The 19,148-nt window shown below is 40.3% G+C and overlaps 1 protein-coding gene across 1 annotated transcript in view; it reads left to right on the top strand.

Moving 5' to 3' along the window:
* Nucleotides 1-6,266: 6,266 nt before the first annotated feature.
* The window catches only part of KCNK10 (potassium two pore domain channel subfamily K member 10), a 54,656-nt gene continuing 41,774 nt past the window's right edge, over nucleotides 6,267-19,148 (top strand). The window contains exon 1 of the mRNA XM_041399090.1: nucleotides 6,267-6,318. Within this exon, the coding sequence (XP_041255024.1) occupies nucleotides 6,267-6,318 (52 nt within the window). The remainder of the gene's footprint in view (nucleotides 6,319-19,148) is intronic.

The following is a 19,148-nucleotide window of genomic DNA, read 5'->3' as shown; positions in this document are numbered from 1 at the left end:
ACAATATATTGCATTGCAAAACACTGAAAGGAACAGCTGCTGTTAAGAAATGTGGAAGTTTTCAGTCAAAATGGGTGGTAAGACAATGCTTCTGAGACCAGCATGAATGTCTTTGGTGTGGATGGCCCGTGATCCTGCCCCACTGGCTGATGAGGCCACTCTCAGGTCTGTGGGAGGTAAGGTCAGAGTGCAGGATAATCATTCTTCCATGTAGCTGCATTTGTTCTACTGGTCCTGCTGAGTAACAAGCAAATATGCAGGCTAGGCAGCAACACAGAAAGTAATCTGAACTCTTGCCCAAGATCTCTGTGTCTTCTAAGTGCAAAGCTTTGTAGCTTTATTTTTTGTATCTGAAGGCTTCAAACAAAGGAACATTAGTGCAACAAACATATACATAAAACTGTGGGTGGTTTGGCTCTATTTTCCTTTTCTTTCTACTCAAGCAGTGCAATTTTGCACCTTGCATGTGAAGGTGTGGTTTAATATATTTCTTCCACTCATTTATCCCTCATTCTATATTCAAGCTAGGGAGTCCCACCTATTTGTTGTTACCCTTCTCATGTCAAAGCCATCTATTTGATCTTTCATTTGTATTTGAAGTGTTGGGGTTTTCCTGTTCCCTTCTGACTTCACCACTAACATGGTTGCCCATACTTCTGTCTCTACGCTCCGGATATTGATCGTCCTTCATCTGTTGCCTCTCATTTTCCCTTTCTGGATATTTTGTGTGCTACTCTTCCTCTGTGGCTGCTTCTGTGTTCTTTTGCAAAGTGGCAGTGCCACTGCAGCGGCACTGCATTGCCTTGCCAGGCGGGACTGTCACACGGGGCATGGGCGCTCATGCCCAGCGGGGCTCCCTGCCCTGTTTGCCCTCCCCAGGCAGCCCCGGGCGCTCCCAGTGTTACCCAGCCTGTGGGTAACACACGGCCGGGGTGGCAGAGGGTGTCCCTGTCCAGGGTCCTGAAAGCTGGCTAGGCTGGCTCCTGCCACCTGCCTCCTCCTTTCCTTTCGTGGCTCTGCTACTGGTGTTAATGGCAAAGAAAAGGAGGTATCTTTGAAAGCTAACTCCCAAATTTCCTGTTTAATATGGGGGAAAGTTATCAACTGTCTAAAATAGAGTTTCATGTATCTATCAAGTAAGAAATCTTTGAAAAATGACATGAGGGAAGAGAATAGTGCTGCTTAAAATGAACTTGCTGGCTTGTTTTTATTAATCAGGCTTGCTATTTTTGTCAGATATCAGCCTCTGATCTTATGAGCATTCTTCAGGGACATAATGGAAAAACTGAGAGCCAGATTGTAATTCTCTCATGAGTATGATGCAGGAGTAATTGAACTGAAGTCAAATTAAACTAATGTGAAACAGATGTAAGTGGGTTCAGACAGACTCAGCACTCTGCAGCTTTAGTTAATATTTTCTTACAAAGCAAAAAAAAAAAAAAATTCTACAATATACTAACATACTAGTAATGTACATGTGAGAGAACTACTACTCTATAGTCCCTGCTGGCCATACAAAGTGACTGATGTAAAAGGTGTCTGAAAGCAGGAGTCTGGCTAGGGAGGAATGGGTACCAAAAAAGAGCCAAGAATGGTGAAGATGATTACAAACCAGGTACCCCCGTCCTCTTCTGGCAGTTAGGTGATTGATGTGTTAGGATGTGAGAAGCAGGATCATAGTGTATTCTGTTTAGTGTCACTGGCCAAAGGAACTGCAAACAGGTTGTGGTACCATCCCAGCATAGTTTATTGGTTTCCTCAGGCAGATTCACTGTTTTCACTGAAACCATTTCTGCCAATCAGCAAATTTTCTGTTCTGAGGATTAATCCATGAAGTAAGGAAAACGTGGCACTTCATGATGTAACTTAAAAAGTGATAAGAAACTCTATGCAATAAAAGACAATAAAAATAACAGGTTGCCTTTCCTTGTATAACTGATTCTTAGTTAACTCTCTGATTCCTAATGAACTAAACCTTCTGAAAACTACTTGAACAAGAAATTTTCAGGTTATCCTAAAGAGTAAGCTTTAAATGCTTTCCTTGACAGAAAGCTTCCTGGAGAATAAAGAAATTATAAAAGGATTCTGCATTGAATCATGTCCAGATTAATACTACTGCAGAGTATGGGTCAATAGAACATAAAGAATAGGATGCAATTCACTTGAGTTGCTCTCTTGGTCTCAGTGTAAGTAACAGCACTCCTGTGGCAATAAACTGAATGAAGAATAAACTTCACAGTTCAAAACAACAGATTTCAAACAACTATATAGGTAACCACAAACAAAGTAGTTATATACACAAATGAGTACATTGTTAAGTGATGACACAAAGACTGTCTAGACTTCCATCTAGCCCTGTCTCATTTCTTCAGAGCATCTAAGAAATGGAATGAACAAGTTACAGATGATTTTTATCTGCTATCAAGGATCAAGTTATTTTTCCATTCACGCTCACTAGATTTAAGTAGGTATAAGAGGTACTTATTCATCTGTTTTTCTATGGCTTTCTTTGAATTACATCAATTTCACTTCTAAATCAGTCATACCATGTTACTAATGAACAGTAAAAGGGCACTTAGCATTTTACTCTTTTTTCAATGAGACGGCTTGTAATAGAAGGCCTTTTGTCTTTTGTGTTGTGACTGTCACAGGCCTTGTCCTGTAAGGCACTGATTTTCAACGAACTTCAGAAATATATATTTAAGGACTTTAAGTCTGAACAATAAACCCTGAATGAGAAGTAAGAATTTAGGAAGACCAGTCAAATCTTGAAAAAGGTACTAAAATAGGTTTCTTTTTCTTGGTGATTTTTCATTTAAAAATTAAATACTACTGAATCCACTTAGCTTATAAAAGTTGACAGAATAACAGCTTGAAACACTGTAGCTTCAAGGCACCAGTTCTCCCTGTCATAAGAATATGACATCACTGAGGGGTGAAAGGCCTTTTATTAGCATAAGATAATAGTTACGTTTCTATGCAGCAGCTGTGCTGTCAGTGAAAGATGCCAAATTTATCTCTGGAGTAACCCCATTGATTTTAAATGAGTTACTTTGGGAATAAATTGGCCCACTCCATAAAATTGAAGGTTTGAGGCACTGAAATAATTGAGCAAGTTTTCCACGATCATAACATGGTTAAAAAAATTGCAAAACAATTACATGATGCCATGCATTTATTTATTTATTCCCTGATAGACCACAACTGATTTGCCACAAGATTTCTCAGTCATATAGTTAGAGCAAGTGTGTAGAGCTTACAGACATTTTTTGGGAATAAGGGAACATTAAGGGGATACAAGAAACATGAATATTGTGTCATTATTATCTATTTAGTTTTCCAGTAAGTCAAACAATTGTGAGATGTCTCCATCAGGTCATTTTCGTGACAATTCCTCTTCTTTAGCCAGTAACAATCAGGATGCATTTCTGGTAATAAACCTGAAGTATTCACCTCCAGGCTATAGACTGCTTGCATGTTTTAGGAGAAATTTAATGCTGTCAGCTTATCAGTGGACTGTTTCAGTTTGATTATCTTAGGTGAGTTCTCAGTGGACAGGTGTCTGTGGCAGAACACACACTTCATCAGTTAGCTGCTGATAGTTGTGGTGGAGGGACAGGGTAGTGCTTGGGTTAGGGTGACACAGTTGAGTAATATTTGTCTTCATGTTAGGTTTTCCCTGGTAATATACAAGGAAGATGCCAGTAAGCTGGAAACTTTTGCATGCTAAGGAAAAATTATTTACACACATACATATATATGATACATGCTTGTGTATAAATACATGAATTTGTTCTCTATTCATACATATTTGATAACTGGTCTTGTTGGGGGTTCAGAAAGCTTCTGAAGCCTTTTAGGTTAACCATAATTCAAGCAATTAACAGAGCCTACGCTCACATTTGTTCCCACTCAGTTTGCAGAAGTAACGTCAGCAGAAATCCCAAAGTGTGTTCAGAATGCATCATGGTTTACTTGAAAGGAAATACCTTCTGCTTCTGATGTCATCATTGCAATCATCTCAAATTCAAGTCTGACTGAGCAGGCTCATTATCATTCTTACCATGTCCTCCCTTAGAGCAGCCTCTCCCTCCTCCTCCTGTACAGCACAAAACAAGAGCCACAGGGGTGCTTAGATTAGGGGAAGGAGAGACTCCTAGCACCTCCCCCAAGAAAACTTGCTGTATTACTTCCATCTAGTTTATTCAAACTACGTGCTGCTTTACAGGACCTTACTTTACACCACTGCTAAATGAAAGTGTGGATTCCCCAGTACTGATTTCCTCTTCCTGTTTGGGGTTGAACAAAGACTAGGAGAAAGCATGGATTTAGTTTCACAATGTGGATGTGAAAAGAGTGTGCCAATCTTCACTATAAGAGTTTCCTGAGGAGAGTCACACATTTTAGCCTGCTTTGGGTTTGGGTGTTTTTTTTTTTTCTTCACTAGGGCAGATTTCTCCTTTTTGGTCTTACAAGATTAGCTCAGAGCAACAGATAGAAACAACAGATAGAAAAACAACAGATAGAAAAGAAAAACAGAAAAAGGACAGATGAGAAAAAAAGTACACGGAAAAAAGCAGAGCACAAATTATCACAGGCACCTGGTTTAGATCCCAACCACATTTCCTGAAAATTTGGAAGGTCTGTGGACCTCTGGACTGATTCTGGTAGGGGTCTCTAACCATGACATATGAGAATTCGTGGATCTGTCCACTAAACCACCCCCTGTAGATGATCCCCTTTACAAAAAGAGTTGATTTCCACGGTGGAAGAGAATAGGCAGGACAGGGTTAACGTCACACAGTTTTCCTTCAGGCCCCCAGAGGGGCTGGGGTTTTGTTTTCCTGGCTAAGGGAGGGGAGCTGGGGCATGAATTGTAACTAGAACTGGGGACCTTTCTGGTGTTACTAGCCCGTTTTGGGTTTGAGGGAAAGCCTGGAGAATGAGGAAGAGGAAGGAGAATGCAGATCTGGAAAGAAGCAAGTGCCTGGTAATTGCACCAGTGTTCTCCGTTTCCCCGAAGGCCCCTGAGAGCTTAGGGCAGCTTCGAGGAGCATCCAGCCTCCTGCCCCCTCCCTGCAGCTTGGCCACATCTTACAGCCCCGCTGTGCCAGGCATCGCCTTGACGCGGGGTCTGTGCCTGTCCACAGTGCGGATCGGGACAGAAAGGGGTGCAGGGGTCCCCTGGCTTTCGGGGTACCCGGTCCTGGTCCCCAGAGCCTGCGGGGGCTCGGACGATCCCCTGCCCTTCCCCTCCCCCTGCGCTGCAGAGCCTCTGGATGCTGCCGTACTCCTGCCATGTGCTGCCGCCGCCGCTACTGCTTGCTCGTAGCTTATTCGAGCGTGTCTCCGGCTGCAAACTCCGCCAAACAAGGCTGCATTCCCCTCCCGGGAAGGATTCCTCGTGAGTACCAGCCGGAGCCTGCCCCCTCCCTAGGCACCCGCCACTGCCTCTTACAAAGGGACTCGCAGGCTCTCCCCACCCCCTTTTTATGCCAGTGCAGAGAGGGGCTCCGTGAATTCCCTCCAAAGCTATAGGGTGGCTCCCTCCTCCTCCTTCTCTTCCTGCTCCGGCGCTCCTGGGCGAGCCAGGCTGCTGCTGCATTGAGCCGGGGTGGTCCCCAGCCTCGCCCCTGCCTCGCCCCAGCCACGCTGCCGCGGCTCACGCCCCATGGCTGACTTTTGCCACCCCTCTAGTGCCCGGGGCTGAACTGAGGTGCGCTCATTTTTGGGGGATAGCTAAGGCCAGGGAGCTTGTGCACGTGTGGGAGGTGTCTCTGGGGGCGTGGGGGGCTGGACGACTCCCCGATCCTTGAAAGCCTGCGTTCTCTCCAGCCCGGGTCCCCCTCGGGTGGGCGCAGCAGAGGGGCCGCGCTGCAGCGGGGACCCCGCCACCCTGACATCTGCAGGTGGACGGGGCAAAACAGCTGCGGGAAGCTGCCCAGGAGCCAGCAGCACCCTGGACCCGCTGCCTACCTCAGCTTGCTCCGTTCCTGCTCCTCCAGACTCTCTCCTGTCCTCAGTCCATCTCTTATACCCCTCTCTGTGCTGGGGTGCCTGCAAACCCCTCCACTCCACTCCCTTGCCCGCCCCTCCCCACCTTCTTCGATTTATTTGTGTATTTCTTTCCTTGGCAACCACCAGTTTCCCTCTGTCAAACAGCGCAGGCTCCCTATAATTTGAAATTAATTTGTTTGACTGCAGCATCAGACAGGAAGGTTGGGAATTTATTTAATTCTTTTTACTCCCTTTGCAAAAAGGAAGCGATGAAATTTCCAATTGAGACTCCAAGAAAACAGGTGAACTGGGATCCTCAAGGTTGGTGATTCTCTATTACTATCTCTATTACTACCATAATAACAATTATTATTATTCCTTGTGTCTATTGACTCGTAGGGGACTATATGACTCCAAATGGGAGGAGGCATTGGATGTTTGTCTGCTTCCTGTGAGCACTGCTCAGTCTTTCTTGCTCAATCCTATAGCAATGCATTAGAAAATGCTACTGAGATGTGGGTTGGGTGGCTGCATGGCTAAAGCCTCTTCTAGGTGTAAGTTTTACAGTTTTATATTTGATATCTCTTTTGCCTCCTCCTCTCCCTTTTTGGAGTATTTTCTAGGCAAACTTGACTGGCATGGCAGTGATCTCTGGCTCACAGCATTGTTTGTTTTATCAGTGGCTCCTTTGTTGTTTCTAGTGATCATTGTCTCTGCTAAATGGGTGGTACAGGAGTGGACACAGATGTGAGTGCTTGTTCAGGGCTTCTTGATGGCACATGTTTGTTGGCAGGAGCAGAATGCCGCAGCAATATCACCTTTAGTGTGGACAGACCTTTAGTCTGGATGGTATAAAAAGACATATTAAATAAGAGACCTTTACACTCTTTACTCTGTCCTATTAACAACTGATCAGCCCGAGTGGATAGTTTGATTAACTACATAGGTACATTTGGACTCAATCTTGGGGAATGCATTTATGTGATGATGAAATGAGATTTACGCCAGTGCAGTGGTTTTCAATAAGATGATCCAAGTAGTATTTAAAAATAAACCATAGTCAAATACTCTTCTTGCCTGACATGGGGAGGAGGTTCATCTACATCCTACAGAAGTGACTGAAAAAACTCTATTGGTAATTTGTACACTGGTGTGTCATATTTCTGTGCATTAGTACAGGAGCAGAACAACTTGAAGCCATTGCTCAGGTTTGCAGCAGAACTGCTGGCAGCCAGTTGTTGTACAGCAGTGCTTGCAGGAATTATGAAGTGATAACATGGGCTTTGATTATTCCTCTTTATTCCACAGGTTTGGTTTTAGTGGTCAATTTGCCTGTCATCCTCCATGCCTTCACATTTACAAAATGAAACATTAGAAACTGTTTCTTGTGTTATAGAAGGAATACAGCAGAACAATCTGCTGTACACACAATTCAGATTTAGTTTAAGCCTTAGTACATCTTTAATTAGGTGAAGGCTGAAATCGACATCAGCCTCCTCCGCCCTTATCTTTCTAATGAACACATGGGTAGTAGTGCTAACAGAGATTTGATTATTTAAATAACAATATATTCCTTATCCTAGGGTCTAAATTCTTTGTGGTGAAAACTTGGTCTACCCAGGTGCTTTTCTAAATGTGTGTTTGCTGCAGATAAATTTAAATCCATTTTATGAATTGCAAAATGTCTTTTAATTGCAAAAATCTCTCTCCTTTTCCCTGACAAGGCACATAGGAGGATGTATGATGGCATTCTGCGTGCAGTTCCTTGGCTTGGCAATCAGCTTTAAAGCATATGGATACAACAGGTGGTTGGCCACAATTTACTGATGTGATAAAACCATAGTACTGTAGCAGTTAAAAGACCCCAAACCAAGCAGGTTTCCTCTCTGCTTGCTAAAAACTTCAGAATCCTACCAGTTGTTTCCCCTCAGTGTATTGACTTTGTTAGGTAGACAGAAAGGATGCTGATGTATTGCCAAGAAGCAAGCAAAAGAAGTTATTTTCTAATTCTCCAAGAGACTCAGAAAATAGATAAAATTTGGTGTAATGGAAAAAAGGCAATTTGGCAAGGAAAACTATCAAAATCCCAATCCTTCAACCAACTGAGGAACAGTGCAGTGACGTTGTACTCACATAGTCCCACTGAAGAATTATGAGTGTAAAAGACAAAGTAGATCAGAGTTCTGTTATTTTTGAAACAAAAATATATTTATGTAGATATGAATGTCAGCAATGATCTATGTGAAATAACTCAAAACTCTAAAATGAATTTGATTTACAATCACACATATAGTCTGTTCTCTGCACGTACAAGAATGATGTTATGTTTTGCATCCTATGTGTTATCTCTGGAATTAAGAGCTGAAGTTGCTTTTCTCAGATGCAACAATCAACAATCAATGTGTAGAAAGTTGGCACTGAAGGGATGCAAAGAGTCCTAAGTATTAGAGCACAGCTCATGGCCAGTTAGCATTTGCACTCTAATACCAGGCTCATTTCAGAGTGTTTTTTATGACTGTGCCTTGTTCTGGTTGTCAGCCAGAGAACATGCAGTTTCCATACTTTTGTCTAGTAGGAATTATGATAATTTGTGCTAACAGTATTTGGAATAGATCAACTGAAGCTCCTGGCAAGTAAGCTAGCAGTCCAAGGACATAAGTGAGAGCTATGGCATCTCAAAGACTGTTTACACCTGATTATTGCAGGCCATATTGTCTAGAAACTGTACACATTTCTAAAGGTTGGGACCCTTTTTTTGGAGCTACGGCTGGCATAGAATTGATGATATTGCAGGTTTGAACCCAGATCAGAATGATAGTCATTGAAATTAATTAATGTTCAACTCCATAATGCTGACTAAACTATAAATATTTACATAGACAAATTGATTAAGGGTTGCTGGTGACTCTCTTGTGGCACAGAACTGGTATTCTCGGTTTGCATCAGCAGAGATCAATATACCGTAGGAAGACTTTGTGGAGAGAAGGAGTTTAAAAGAATATAATTGATATGAAGAATGGTCTGACAGACAGGTGATGGGAGACTGATTTTTTAGCTATTAAACTGGTCCAAGCGGGGCTTGGAGATGAAACTGATATAATTGATATGAAGAATGGTCTGACAGACAGGTGATGGGAGACTTTTTTAGCTATTAAACTGGTCCAAGTGGGGCTTGGAGATGAAACTATGACTTTGTCATGTTGGGTATTATCTTCATGTGTCTTGGGCATAAAGTATATCTCTGTGTTACATGTAAATGCTGAGTGTGTTTTCTAGATAAACCAAATATTTCATAAATCTGAAAGTGTTAAGTCTAGATTCCTACAGTGAAGTCCCCAGACTACATCAGGCAATCAAACTATAGGAACCCCTTAACAAACTGATCAAACTAAATCACAAAAGTCATTGAGACTTGGCCTTAACAATCCAGTGTGAAATATGCCACAGAATTTGATAGATATTGATATTGAATTGATTAAAACCCATGAAATTTATATTCAGTGAATGAATAGGGTAAGAAATGACTAAAAAAACCCTCCAAGCAAGTACTTAAAGAATGTTTTAGGGAGCACTGGACATGTTGAGTAGGAGTAAAAGATATCACAATACCTGGCCTTACATTTTAAAAAGCAAGCTTGCTATTTTGTGTTACTGGTGGAATAATTTGATCTCTTATTGTCGCTTCTCACATTTGGTGCAAATCTCATCTATACTTTCCAGAATATAAGATTGGACTTTTAGCAGCATATGAAGACTTCAATTCTCATAATCACTGTTCATATCTCTCCTTTCTTGCAGTTCTCCTGCTGTTTGTTACACCCACCTGTTTTCTGTGCTTGAATTCGCTCATAACGTCTTTGCACACTTATTTTTATATAGTACCTAAAACAGAGTGTGTCCCTCATCCTGTCTGAGACATCTGGATGTCACAGAAATATAAATTTTTTTCCTGAAAATTATCTGCTTAAAATTGGTGTTTCTTTGTAGGAAAAAAAATAAAAATAGATGAGACAGTTTCAAATATGCTTAGAAATTATCCCCAGGTGTGACTGTCTTTTAGGATGCGGGTGAGATGTCTTTTTCAAGGGAAGTATGTCTTGTGATGCTCATAGCAGGGAGCAAATGGAATTCAGTCTTGTTTTTTCCTTTATGCCTGCAGTTTCTGCTGTCATTGCAGTGATATGGATTGTCAGAAGTTTTATATATCCAGCTCGATGTTTACCTCAACACTAAAGTTTAGGAACTCTCAAGTTTGCATTCAAGATCCTGCATCCTTTCACAAATGCACTGTTTGCAGTTTGAAACTCTAAAATCACATATTTATTACCATCCTTACATTTAGCATGGGAGTTAATGGTCTGTGGGAAATTTAAACTATGGTTGAGAGTCTGGAGACTCTCTTCAAATTTTGCTACTGACTTACTGTTTAACCTTCAGGAAGCCCTTGCCTTTTCTTGTCTTCCCTTCTTCCTAGACTGGAATACAGGAATATTAATACTTCCCTAATGCACAAGGGTGTTGTGAAATATAATTAACTTGTTTAGAGCAATCTAAAATCTGCTATTGAAAGAAGAGCTTATGCATTGCAATTAAATGCTAAAACAATTAGGAGGGAGCAAAACAGCCTGTCATCATACACAGATCACATCAATTAAGAAATAAGGTTGTCTCTGCACTTTACAACTAGAGGAAACTAATATCATTTATGCTTCTTTACAGACACTGAACAGTCTATTGAGTTTCCCATTAGAAGTATCTAAACACCTTTGATATTCCCCAGCTGCGGCTTCAGAGAAGCTCAAATCTTCCATAGGTCGTTTGTCACTGGCCTTCTCAGATCTGAGACACCTCAAGCAGTAACAGCTGCTTGACACCTATGTGTGGGACAATGAGCTGAGTCTCAAATGCCTTCATGCAGGTATCAGGATTGGACCATCCCTTGAAGAATGAAAAATCTTCAACATCTGTACTCAGTACAAATTAAATTGATGCTGCTGGTGAAGTGTTACAAATTGCTGCAGCACCTGCTTTTTCTGTTCTTTTGTTTGAAGAGACCAATGCAGAAAGTAAACTTGATTAAAAAGGCATAGATGAGTAGAATAACGATGTTTCTTTCTGTCCTTTGTTTTCAAGGAGATATGTAAAAAGGAATGGAATGCAACTGTGAGTTAGACAATATCTTTCCGCACTAGCAACCTGGTTATTACTAGCTCAATAGATGAAGACTGTTCTGGGAAAATATAATGTGTGAAAAAGTAGGTCTGATCCCTGCCAATGACACATGGTCAGAGGGTACTGACCCTGTGCTAATTGTACCACAAAGTCATATTGGCTACTTACCCACCCATCTGATAGACTGGGACTCTGCTGTGCCTAGTAACTATGGATTGTAGAACACTGCAGGGAGTTTATTTAAATGAGATATCTGAAGGAGGATATAAACTGGACAAACAGGAGGACACTCCTGGAAGTGCATGGTGTAGGCACAATAGTGCCAAATACAGTAAGGTGGAAAATTTGAAGAGTTTGGAAAACAAATAGAAGAGAATAAAAAAAAAAAAAAATCAGAACTTTACTGAAGGCTATGTGGAACCTGCAGAGAAGACAGATGAGTACTGTGGATGCCAGTGTGGTAAAAGATAGAAAGAATTGAATTAGGTGGAGAGAAAGAAAGACAGCAGACAGCTATTAGATTTGTCATTGTTGTCTTTAGGGTTCCCTGGTAATGGTAAAACAAAGGATTCAGAAAAGTAAAATTAGTAGTAAGAAAGTGGCACAGCAAAATACTTGACAGTAGCTTTCTTAGAATAGTGAAGGAAGACTGAACTCTAGTCAAGGCAAGAAATATGGAGGGTAGGGTATCATTAAGATGTCATCTGTAGTGTGAGGAAAAGGGAATGAAAAAATCAAAGGCAATAGGAAGCTGTAAGTCTCAGACAGGAAGAGCAATAGAATTGTCATCAGTGGGAGAGGTTAGGACAGGATTATGATTTCAGTGAAGAATACCAATGCTCTTTTTTGCTGTGTATGTACAAGAGTAATCTGTTAACGGCTTTTGAAAAGAAAAGTCCCTTGGGCAACTCTTGAAAAAACTGATGCTACCTGAAGTGATGGAGTTTGCTCTTGGGAAAAAGATATATGATACCAGTTGTAATTGGGCAGGTTTTGGTTCAGCTTTTGGCATTTATGTGGATTTATGTAGCTAGTGTGTGGACTATATCAGCTGCAGACAGAAGAGTGCATGTAGATGGCGATACAGTTTAATTCTTACCCTCTTTATTTAATCCAGAGCTAGGACTTTTACCACTCACTTCAGTGTGAGCAAAATGCAATTTTTCATTTTTAAAGAACTACATTGTTGCCACAGGCTACTAAGTTAAGAGTAAGGGAGTGCCTGGAATTACTGGGAAAATGGAGGCCCTAGATTTTGTGCTCTAAATAGGGTAAGCACCTGGAGTGAAATGGGAAGGGAAAAATGAGGAGGTCGATATAAGAAAGGGATAAGCAACACACTAGTATTCAAGGTAGATGATTAAAGACCTCAGTGTGATGCAAATGCCTAACCTTTATTTTATAATAATCTCAGTGTAATAGTAAAGGCCAAAGCAGAGAATATGACTGCTGAACAGTTGTCTGTTTTTTATATGGAAATTGTATTGGAAATGTAAAAGAAGTGACATTCAGCAAAAGGCTAAATAATACCTTTTAAAATACCTTTTTAATAGGAATATCTCTGGTCTTTGCTTTCTGTAGGAGTTAAAAACATCCTGGGACCTGGCCTTGTCAAAGAGATGCTGCTTATATCCCCATTCCTGAGACATTGGTTATACTTCTGTTGTTTGTCCATAATGTAATGGGAAACCTACTCTAAGATGAACCTGCTGACTTTTATCAATGATGTGCCATGCAGTTCTCACTGGTTACCCAAATGAGATAAAATAACAGGTGAGAACAGCATATATCCTACACCCTTGTACTTCAGGGTGGTAGTACCAATCCTTTTTAGACCATGGACCACTATTATTCTCCAAGCATACTTTCTGGACTGCTTTTTTCACAATCAAATACCAACTCAGAGTATTTAAACAAAAATATACTTCAAAATTGAACTATGTATCTCTTACCATGTTAATGAGTCACAGAATTTAGGAGCTGTTTCCTTGGTTTGGGAACGCTGAAAACAAGAATTCAGATTTCATCTTTTTCATTAATTGCTAATCAGTCCATATGCTATTATAATTTTACTGTTGGCAAAATGTCTCAAGTACATGTGTTAATATGTGTTTTCCAGTTATCCTAAAATATGATGAGCATAGGAGAACATTGGTGCAATTTTGAGGTTAGGGTAGAAAGCTCAGTGTGGGTATATCATGGTGTTGGAAGTTGAAATGAAAACTAGTAGGGTGATAGAACCTGTTATCAAAACCTATTATGAGGGAATAAAAAGGTGGAAGAGAATGCATATGCCTGGCTTAATTTCATTTTTACTGCTTTTAAAATGGAAAGGGAACATCCTGCTGGAAGCTGGAGTTGTGACAAGAGGTGTGAGATACATCATGTATGAAAGGGCTTGAAACATGCTGCCCTTAGGATCTGGAGTCCTGAATAGGAGTACTAATCAGTTACAAAGTTTGGGTGTGGTTCAATTTCTTTTTTGAAATCCAGACATACTTAGTCCTAGCATTTTGTGAGAATCTGCAATTTCAAATTTTAGAAGGCATTTGAAAAGAAATGAAAACCTAACAAAGAGAGACAAAATAAGTTCCTTCAGAAAATATGGATTGTGGAGTGGCCCTGTTTCCGGCTGCTACAATGGGTTACAAAAGAGTGGGTACAAAGTGTGACGGGGTCAGGTCTGCTCTCAGAAGTGCAGAAAACGCAGAATGTACCTGTGGTAAGGCTGAAAATACTGTGAAAAGAAAATAAATGTGTAGACATAAAGATGAGGTTTTCTGCCTTCAACTGGAATTCACTGTTTCCAAGCACATGGTGTTACTTCTAACTTGTAGAAGTAAGCATATATCATAGTTCATATTTTAAAAATCCCTGAAATATCTTTTTGTTCTCTATTGGTGCCTCAGGCATGTATCAAGGTCTTCTTCTGTGACCCAAACTAAATCACATTATAAATTATCTCATGGCCATATTACAAAATATTTTTATCTCATGACTTAAGTATCTATCTTAGATTGTGATCTGTTTATTTGACTAGTCTTCCATTGCAGAAACACGCTTAATGTTTCTTCCATTTGTTCCTCTATTTTGTCCCCAAATGGATGCGTTTAATAGATCTTTAAATTTCCTCAATTCTTTTTCTGGTAATCTGTGTATTATGCAGGACTGTGTTATACTTTTTTTGCTGAAGACAATAGACTGTTTTGCTAGCAGAGGATAAAAAAAGACAACACTCTAAAAAGTCTTCTTAGAAAGCAATACAAATTATTATGGTATCACTGTCCTACAGGATCATCAGAGTGCCTTAAGCGCCAGGCTTTGAGTACCTAGGTTTGTTAGAGCCATATGGTCATATCTCAGCAGGACTGACTCATCTTTTCTTCCCTAGGAAGAAAAAACAACACACCACTGACTTTACTGGATGAGGATTTTGGATTTTGGCACCTTAAACTTGTGCCACTGAGTTTTTGAAGATTCAGTGATATGTTGTTGAAGGGTGTTTGAATTATTTCTCACTTGATACTGCAATGCAATAATATTAGTGTGATTTGAAAACAGAAAACACATACTGACACCTTGTCCAGGGCTTTTAACCTCTCAAATTTCAGCTTTTCACCTTAGAGAAACAAAAGACAGTCACTAACTTCTGTGTGTGAAAGACCTCATTGATGAAAGAATTATGAAAGAAATGGTACTGCAGAAGCTCCCAGCTGAAATGCAGGAAGCAGCAGGAACATATCAAAGATGTTCTTCATCTAGGTTAACCCAGATCTATCACTTTTTACTTAAATATTAAGATTGCTAAGTTTGGATTGCACACGAAGGCATTGGGCAGAGAGGCCCTGAGTAGCAGCAATCATGACAACTGCAGAAACAACCTCAGAGTCACCTCTTCATGACCCTACAGCCTAATTTGTCTTCACAGGAAATAGATTCTGTTTATTGGGTTACAATGATATACTGATGTAACTGTGTGACCTGAATTTCTCATTGCTACAAGACATTTTTTTGTTGATCCAGCTTTCTAAAAATAGGCATCTGCTCATATTTAAGGGGTTTTAAGGTAACTGACATATTTGTATAGGCCTGATATATGTTATAATAGACCTAAGGGAGACTTCTGCCCTTCTGGAGCACACCTTAAGGCCAGTTAGGTTATCCCATAACATCTCACTTGGTAGTGGCATGGGCAACTGAATTACACCATTTGAGTGTGACTTAGTTGGAGAATAAAACAGCTAAATATAAGTAGGTATCTGAAATTCTAGGGTATTCTAAGTTTCTAAGGACCTTCTATAGTTTAGGGAGCTATAGGCAAATATGGTTATTGGAGCCAGGAGAATTTTCAGTTGATGTCTGGTTTAGGGTCAGCAGATTCTCTCTAGGCTGCACTGATCAATTTGACCACATCTGTATTGACAGATTAATGGGATGTAATTGAAGTTACAGCCAAGCAAAGAAATGAGACAAGGATTGTTTCTGCTGACTTACGTGCTGAAAGTGTAAAAGAAAAATGTGTGTATTATAAAGCATTTAGAATAAAAGGATATAAAAATGCCTATAATGAACAAATGTGTTTCAAACAGCAACTTTTTCTTCCTTGTGAAAAATATTTTCTGCACAGATTAATTTTGTCCTACCTGTCTTATATGTATTCTTCATCTTGTTCCAGAATAAGTTTTTAAACTGTTGGGAAGCTTTCATTCACTTTAACTAAGAGTATTAATAAGAATTATTATAATTATTATAAGAACCACAAAAGAGATTGGATCCTCAGGTTATGCAAGTAGTATAGCTTCAATGAACTAAAAAACAGCCCAAGCAATGTGCTTCTTATAAGATTTCTGACCATTGCACATGGAAAGATCCACTTTTATTGCTGTTGCGCAGAAAATTTGAGAAAATTGAAATGCCAATGAGATTTGCTTGAATTCAAAGCATTTTTCTTCAGATCCTAATCAGTAGGCAGACTGGGGGACACGCCACTAGCCCGATGTCCAGTCAGTGGTGCTAAAGTCCCCTTCTCATGACTGAGATGATCAATAAATTCCTCCACTCCATGTAAGGCTGTACCTCTGGCAGACAGCCAGCATCAATCATATTTCAAATGTAGATTAGATAGCTTCCTTCTAGGAAGGCCAGCACAAATCTTTGCTTTGTTTTCTCTGCCACTTGATTGTTTTACCACTAGGTTTCTTTTAATAAGAAAGTCCTTCCCTCTGTATACAGGCCTTCTTACACTAAATTCCAAGACTTAGGTTTCCTTGACTATTTGGAAATATTGGCTGAATGGCTGGCCATTGGCTGAATTTATTTTCTGAATTTGTGAGATAGAATATTTGGAAGATCCCAGCAAAATCCCTGGGCCTAGATCATCCTGTGAGTACTTTGAAGAGGAACACACTGAAAACCTGTGGTGGGAGATTCAGACTCTTTCCTGTTGCTGCAATCCTGGGATACTTCCTATTGTGGAAAACCAAACAACTTGTTTCATACAAAGCACATAATGATGTAATGAAAAGTTTTGGTTTAGTCTGTAAAAAGAAGATTATGGATAAATAGCGGCATGACTATTCAATCTGTCTGTTGTTCACTGAAGGGTGAAATCTGCAGAGAGCCAGAAAGCAGCTGTTTATTCCTTGGCGCTTGTGCCATACTGACAAAAAATAAGTTTTTCTATGTTACCTAATAAGGAAAAACAATGGTATGGTCATTTCTTCTGACAAGAGCTCTTTTTCATAAAGTCATCTCTGCACCTCAAATCTTGAGCCAAAAGCACTTGCTTCCTATTTGGCAGAGCAGACCTGCATGAACTAGAACTCTCAATTTTAGCAGGAGCAAGAATTGCCAATCTATTGCTAGGGAAACAGGTTTTAGCATGATCTATTGGTTTTAGTCTTATTTCAGGAAGAGAAAGGTGAGAATTTTTCATGGGTTTCTCTGTATTCAGTTTCTCTATAAATAGCCTCATAAAGCTGATAATAGCTCTGCTGCCAATGAGTGTGTTGGAACAAACACAGTCACCAATCTTGAAGCAGGAGGGTTCCATATTTGGGACTTGCCCCTGTCAATCACTTCTAATCTCCCCTCAGTACTTCCTGCTCCTCACTGTAATGCTCTTGTGCTCAATTTTTCATTCTCCTGATGTTCATTGATGAGCCCTGTCGCACATGAACATGGGTGTCGGGGGCTATGGGAAGGGTAGTGCCGAGAAGAGGAACTGAACAGGGAGTTAGGGGTGTGCTACCTCCCATGCTGCCAGCACACTTGGAAAGAAGTGAGGGACAAGAGCAGATGGATGGATTTGGAGGAGGGCAGGGTAGAAGAGAGGTCAGGAGAGAGAGAAGGCAAAAGCGAGGGAAACAAAATCCAAACTGCCCTCCAGCAGAGAGTGTACAATCTCACTCCAGCACAAGACAAACCTCTATCAAGTATTCGTCTGGACTTGGCAGCTCTGTAAGTAGTGCTACAAATGGTGTCAGCAGCAGTGCATCTTCCTGCTAATGCCAGTGTTAGCTAGGAACCCCCCTGAGGACTGCTGTCCTGAAGCCAAGCAAGAAAAAAACCCTGATGCTTTCAGCTATTCCTGGAGTTCATGTCCTGCCTTAGCACATCCATTCTTTTGACCAGTGAGCTGTCACGTATGCATTAGAATAGCGCAGCGCTTGGGAGAGGGAGGAGGGAGGGGAAAGCATCCCACATCCCATGACCATGACTTTTGCAGAGATTTTTTTTAATGTCAGTGGATAAGTCCTGGCAGATACCTGCTCAAGCCAGCCTTGGGCTTCCTGTTGTTTCCCTGACATTTGCATAGCCTCAGTGGCAGGAGCTCTAAGGCTGTGTTTGCAGGGAGTAACTCTTGGGTAGTCCATTTTAAGTTCACGAGCACGCTCAGACTGCAGTTCTGACAGAGGAGAGGCTGGTTCAGAATCTGGAAGTTCTTGTAAATTATAATCTAGAGCAGCTTACACATGGTTGTCATATTTTTCCTTTATAACCAACAAAAGAAAGGAATCTGGTTTATGTCTGTCTATTAATTTTGTAACAGAATGGCATTCCGTAATGTATAGTGGAAAAGAGCATGTCCCCTAAAAGAACTTGAAAATGTGCTAATACATTGATGAAAAATTGTTGTACCTTCTTGATGCACATATGAAAAGGAGCTTGTTTAATCAGCTTTTGAAATTACTTTTGAATTTAATTAATTTGCTGAGTTCTCTGTGGCAGTGTTTACATGAGGCAAACTGTGCGCACATAGTGTTTCTTCTCAGCGGCACAGGGGTTTATCTATTATTTGTGCAATGCTATGAGATTTGGCACAACTGATAAAAAAAGGAATGTTGAGGTGTGATTGACTATCTTACATTGAAGGGGAGGAAAAGGATTTCAAGAGCATTTTCCCATTTTCCTGCTAGCAGTTGAAACTAGATTGTCAAGATGTTAAAGGTAAAATATACCTTTAACATTTCATTAGTCTTTTTTTTTTACAGATTCTGGATGTTGAATACAAAAACATTAGACTGTTTGTTACCCTTCACTGGTAGCTTTTCTTCTTGCATTCACAGGGGCATGCAGGACATGAATAACACTGACAGTTTCTGGCAGGCGATTTTATGCCCTGTTTTTAGATACTTCCAATAAAGGATGCTTCAATATATTGATGGCTGTTCCCATGCTTAGCTCTCCTTGTAGCTAGACTTTTTCCTAATATATATTCCCCTACTTCCTTGGTATAGATAATTCAGTTATTTCCTGCGCTGTTCTTAAGGGTTCTAGGAAAGAATTCATCACTCTCTTTAGTTACTCTGTGTTTTATTTTCATTTGTGAGATTACACTTCACCTTTTTGCATATAATCTAAACAGCATTTTCATTTATGTTAGGCAAATACTTTGGAAGCTGCAATGGAAATTGATGTGGGACGTTGAAGAGATGACTGCGTTGACTATTAATGAGGACATATACAAAAACTAATTT

Source organism: Onychostruthus taczanowskii, unplaced genomic scaffold, assembly GCF_017590055.1.
Source record: "Onychostruthus taczanowskii isolate IOZ18803 unplaced genomic scaffold, ASM1759005v1 scaffold1, whole genome shotgun sequence".
Taxonomy (NCBI): domain Eukaryota; kingdom Metazoa; phylum Chordata; class Aves; order Passeriformes; family Passeridae; genus Onychostruthus; species Onychostruthus taczanowskii.
Note: the sequence above shows the minus strand (reverse complement) of the source record. Positions and strands in the feature narration are given on the sequence as shown.